Source organism: Apteryx rowi, unplaced genomic scaffold, assembly GCF_003343035.1.
Source record: "Apteryx rowi isolate R43461 unplaced genomic scaffold, aptRow1 scaffold_226, whole genome shotgun sequence".
In the NCBI taxonomy this organism is placed as follows: Eukaryota; Metazoa; Chordata; class Aves; order Apterygiformes; family Apterygidae; genus Apteryx; species Apteryx rowi.
In genome coordinates, this window is record NW_020448597.1 from 465,870 (window position 1) to 471,931 (window position 6,062).

The window sequence follows — 6,062 nt, forward strand, 5'->3', positions numbered from 1 at the left end:
TCAGTCCATTTATCTTTTGGCGATGCTCTACATCCTGGATAAACAATCCAGTCGTCCTTGACGTTCTTCCTTTACCATCCGTCCTTGGCGTTCTTCCTTCAAGGTTCACCATCTGTCCTTGGTGTTCTTCCTTCAAGGTTCAGGTTAAAATTTACTACGTCTTTCAAGTCCTTCTGGACTTTTCGTCGTTTATCACAGTTACTGTCTCATAACATAATTCATCAACAGGTCACTTATTTCACCGCAGCAAACCCCACATACTGTGAATGTAATCTACAAAAGATATACATTCTTTGCAGCAGAAAAGTATCAATCGTGTAATGGACAGGATCCTGAACAATAAAGTCTGTAGTGATTATGCTTAGTGGCTGGCAGGCCTATGATGTCTGCAAAAATCATGTCACTTAAAAAGGTTTCACAGATGTGGTCTCTGAAACAGCCATGTTAAAATATTAAATTTAAGACTGGATGCTTGATTAGAAGGCATGAAAGATAACAGCAGCCTACATTAAAAACTGGAAAGCTGTATTTTCCTCAGTTCTTTTTTCATTATCATCTTATCTTGTGATACATTCATACTTGTCAGGGGCATAGCTCAATGCTTAAATTTTACTAAGGGATTGAATGCCTGATACTTACCACTCAGGTCAAGTTGCTGTAGGTTTCCTAGTGATGTAATAGATTTGGGGAGCTGACTGATATCATTAGTATTTGCAATTAAATGGACCAAATATTCCAGTTCCCCTACGCCATCTGGAATTTCCTTTAATGCATTATGAGATATGTCAAGCTCTCTGAGGCAAATCAATTTAGATATCTCCTCCAGAACTTTTGTTAACTAATAAAGAAATAAAACAATTGCTGCATTATTCATTTATGTAGATACAACTATTTCTCTTCTGTAAAAAGTTAAAAAGGTAATTTTTCCTGCAGGCAAAATAGTCTTCTGTTAATTATTTCCAACAATAAAAGCTCATGACATTCCATTCTAGGGAAAATTAATTTATTATTTTCTGATTAAAATGCTGATGCTGAGCATAGAAATTTGCAAGGATTTTTTTTAGACAAAATAATAGAATGGCAATAAAAAACATACAGTGGAATAATGTCTCTACAGCTGGAGCTTAAGAGACCTTTTTTTTTGGTCCTTGTTATCACTAATGAATCACACAAAAAAAAAAATTACCCTCTCAGAAGAACACTCAAATTTTTTTTTCTGGGTCTTTTCAGCCACAAGGAAATGAAATATCTATTTCTCTTCTGTTGGTTCTGTTCTTTGCTTGGTCTTTTCTATTTTCCTTCTAGGAACTCTAACTGTTCTCATATTAATCAGATCATCATGGAAACTAGAGCTACAGCTCTCTGAGAAATGGACATAAGATCTTTGCTGCTGAGTCCGAAGGAAGTAGGTCCTTGGAAGGGATCATACCAACATTTGAAATCATACAAAGAAATATGAGTCCTTTATGAAATCAGACATGAAATGCTGATTTTGCAAATCCTGGTAAAAAGATTTAAAAGCCTTTTTTTTTAGTGAGCAAGCCAAAGATTGTATCAGTACTTGCTTCAGAAACAGTATTTTCTTTACTTTCAGCTGACCATGACAGCACAGTGTCATTTTTTCCATGACAGCTACTCATCTGACTTTTTAATCAGAAGAGAAGTTAGGTTTAGATTTCTTCAGGAGAATACTTTTCCCTGTTCCTTAGTATAAAAAACAAAATAAACATTTCCCCCCACTGGATTTTAGCAATGTGAAGCATTTTTTTCTGCTATAAGAAACAGAAGATCCAAAATAGCTTTTCATGTTGGAATTAGTGAGAATTTAATGACTGTCTAATTTTAATAAATATGACACAGTTTGGAAGGTGGTGTTCATTTCACAGAGAGGAATGCTGCAGCAGGCTAATCTACCAAATTGCAGCTAGTCACTTTGTCTCTCAATATCCATAAGGATAGAAAATACAGAATTTCATAATAATACTAAAAGAACAGAAAATATGTGGTCTGTTTCAGATCAGTCTGATTATCCAAATATTGCCTCAAGATATCCCTAAATCACACTATATAAAATGAAGTTCATGTCTAGTACTTCTAAATAAGTTTGCATGCCTTTAAAAATCCTAATAGGTTTTTGTTCAGTTCTGATATTAAAAATGGGTAATTACATATACAGATTTGCATCTTTACAAACTATTTTTCTGCTTTTTACTGTAGGTGTATTCAAACACAAGAGCTTTTACATCTGTTAGGAGAAAGTCTATTAATAATAATTTTGCAGCATAACAATCTATGCAACACAAGTTTTTCTTACCTAAAAGGAAATGTTCTCTTACCTTCAACCCATTCATTTGACACACTGTCAATCTCTCCAGTGATGAAAGATGACATATTTCAGAAGGGAAAGATACAAACTGGTTGTTTGATGCATTTAGTTCTTTAATCACTTCCAGATTACTAATCTTTAAAGGAATGCTCTTTATCTGATTATTTGCAAGGTTGAGTATTTGTAAACTCTTTAAAGAACACACTTCTTCGGGAAATAAGTCAAATTTATTGCAGTGTAAAAGAAGTACCTGGAGAGCCTTCATCTCAGATACCGTTGCTGGAATGCTATTGATTTCATTCTCACTTACATCCAAGTAAATTAGTTTTGTAAGGCTGCACAAGCATGCAGAAAGAGAGGTCAGTTTATTTTTGTTTAAATGTAGATACTCCAAATTTTTAATGTAAGAAATTCCAGGTACTATTTCTGAAATACAGTTTCCACTAAGATTTAAGTACTTAAGATCAAACAGTGCACACAGCGCATGTGGAAACTGAGAGAGCTTATTATTGCTGAGGTCAGCTTTGGTTATCCACATACAGTTTTTTAATTCAACAGGAATGTATGTCAATGCATTTCCGGAGAGCTCTATTATGGAGAGGTCTTTAAAATGTGATATTTGTTCATCCAGTGAGTCCAGTTGATTCCTACTTACAGAAAACTCCTTTAAGTGTTTAAGTTTGTGAATATTAGCAGGAAGCTGGGTTAACTGATTATCATGTAGAATGAGATGTTTCAACATGGTACAGTTGCAAAGATTCTCTGTAATGTTTTTGAATAAATTTTTTGCAAGGTTCAGAAACCTAAGTTCTTGTAAATTCTCAACTTTATCTGAAAGAAACTCCAGTTTGTTATCATGAGCTCTGAGTTCTTTTAGTTTTGTCAACTGAAAAAGCTGCACAGGCAAAAATATAAGCTTATTGTTACTGATTGAAAATTCTTGTAGTTTCTTGAGCTCTTTAATGTCCTTTGGCAAGCTCTGAATCAAATTCTCACATATGCTGAGTTTTACTAGATTAGGAAGGTAGCAGACAACCTTTGGGAATATTAAGATCTGATTGGAATCAATGCTGAGTACCTTCAAATTTTTCATGTCAACCATGGTATCAGGCAAAATTTTTAGCTTGTTCCCAGAAAGTTCTAAAGTTTCAAGGCTTTTCAGTGCAAAAGGAAATTCATCAATGTTGTTGTGATTGAGAAAGAGTTCCTTCATATTTACAAGTTTTGATAATTCTTTAGGGAGACATGATAACTGGTTGTGACTGACATTTAATACTGTTAGTTTATGAAGTAAGGAAATTTCTGGTGGCAGTGATGTCAATTTATTTTTTTCAACTAATAGGACTTCCAGATTAATTAGATTACCTATATTTGAATGCAATGTTTTTATTTCATTGTTGTATAAGTGCAAATATTTTAAATTTTGGTTTCGAAAAATGAGCAATGTCCCTTAATCCTTTATTATTTAGCATAAGTGTGAAATTTTGATCTTTTTCTTCAGGCAATGTATATGCTGATCCATTTTCAGCATTTTCAAGATTCACTGCTGATGGTAACGTGTCTGTTCTGGCATCTTCATTATCTTCTGCAAGGATTTGGTTTAGTTCTCCAGTATTCTTTTCAGCTGATATAAGTAGTTCATATTTTCTCACATCTGTTTCAGAGACACTTTGAGGCACTGTGGCAGCATTTATCTCAGCTGAGAATTCATATTCATACCTTTTTTCAGGCAAATCGGTTTTTGATAAATTTTCAGTCATTTTATGGCTTTCCTCATTGTCCTCTGCTTTAGGAACTTCATATGAAATTTCATTCAGACTTTTTGCAATTAGGTCAACTACTTTAGGATTCTCTGATGAATGTAATGAGTCTTTCCTGGCATCATTTTCAGGAAACTCGTGAAAGCTTTCATTTAGTCCTTTTGTATTTAGACCACTTGAGATTTCATCTTCTTCTGTCTCCAGAGACATTGTTGCTGTTCAACTGTTTCTGGGTTGCTAAGTGATTCTTTTCAGTATTTTTTAATAAATCAAACTGTAAAGTTAAACCTACATGGAGTAATATATATTTCCAACATCAGTAGACTGAGCTTGTAAGAGAACTTGTTAAAAATCTAGACTTCTTCCACATTTGTGAACTTGTCCATTTCTCTGTGTACCAGAAACATGGTGTTATTTACTGAAATGCTTGTTACTTTAATATACCTTGTTTTTCCAGACTATAGACTACAGATCACAAAATATACATCACAAATACACGATCTGTTCCTTGAGATTTCATAGAATCATCAGATCATTAAATGCAAATATTGAGAAAGATTTGCGATTTTTCTTTACCTAAATACAAAATTTAGTTTAGTAATATCTTCTGATTAAAAAAAAAGTTTAAGATTTTAAGAAACAGGAACCTTAATTTAGACTTCCTAAGTTTATACATAAACACCTAAGTGGCTTTAAAATGCTGAGTATGCAATCAATCCCATTAATTTGTTAACATGCTTAAATTATAAATGCACATACTTTTAAGCTCCTTAAAAATCAAGAACAAGTATTTATCATAATAGCCTTTAAGTAGAAAGAATTGCTTATCTCAATATAAATATATATGGATTCATATATGTGAATATAAATGTTGAAATCCACATCTGTAGCTATCTCATTACCTTAATAATAAACTGTTATTGAGATTAATTTGATTCTGTTCTGATAATACAGTCATCACTACCAAAGTAACTTACTGCTATGTTAAACACAGCTCTGAACAGTTCTTCATTTTTCCATGGTAAATAACAGTGGAACAGGTTGGCTTATTTCAGTTTGCTGACAGGTGCGCTAATCCTGAACTGTGCTTTCAGAAACACTTGGAAAAGGTAACAGATGCAATACTCTGTGTGCAATCCACAGAGCAGAAATCCAACATGGAAAAGGTCTGTTTTGTCTTGCGGTACATTTGGTCCACTGTGAGATTTGGAGAGCACAAGACTTGCCCTTTCAGTAGATACTCAAAGGCTTGTTTCATTTTAGCTCAGCCTGTCTCAGGCAGCAGACACCCCTTACCTGAGCGGATATTGTATAGTTCTCTGGAGCCCTCTTTGCTTGCTCTTCCTGCTTTATAACTTCAGATTGCTATTTTACACTTTCATCTTCTGGTCATTAGTGATGTACCATCACAAACAGTATTTTCCCAGCCTCATTTGAGTGCCTATTAACAAACCAAAGCTCATAGTTCATCTTTTCTTCTCCTCTTATGCGCAGATCTATACCATTTTACCTAAAAATACATATTTCAGACATGAGTCCCTCGAACAGCTTTACGTTTTTTCCTGTGTCCTTTAACACAGGTCTTTCTGCTGATGGGGCAGAGTTGTACAACATGATTATCTCATCCTTGCCCCCTATTTATAGAAAGAGTTTTAAGGTCAAGAGGAACCTTTGCAAACCTTAGTCATCATTTCTGCTGAGCCCGTTTGCTCGTTTGTTTTCTCCAACAACAGCACGTTTTCTGAAGCATCCCTTGCCCTCGAGTGGGGCCGGGGGAGAACCCGCCGCTGCCGCCGCGACCCCCTGCCGCCACGGCAGCCGCCGGCGGGCGCGGGCGGCCTCCCGCTCGGAGCCGCCGCTGCGGCCCCCAGCCGCAGGCAGGGGCAGCCCCTGAGCTCAGGCAGCTGCCGGAGCGGGACGGGAGCCTGGCACCCCTTCCCGTCCCGGACCGTCCCAGCCCTCCCCGCCCCGCCGCC

General features: G+C 35.9%; 1 protein-coding gene across 1 annotated transcript in view; it reads right to left on the minus strand.

Annotated features, from left to right (window-relative positions):
- Positions 1-10: 10 nt before the first annotated feature.
- LRRD1 (leucine rich repeats and death domain containing 1) overlaps positions 11-6,062 on the minus strand; it is a 7,086-nt gene continuing 1,034 nt past the window's right edge. The window contains 3 exon segments of the mRNA XM_026065395.1: positions 11-273; positions 2,337-3,765; positions 3,767-5,596. Of these exon segments, the coding sequence (XP_025921180.1) occupies positions 199-273; positions 2,337-3,765; positions 3,767-4,296 (2,034 nt within the window). The 5' untranslated portion in view covers positions 4,297-5,596 and the 3' untranslated portion in view covers positions 11-198.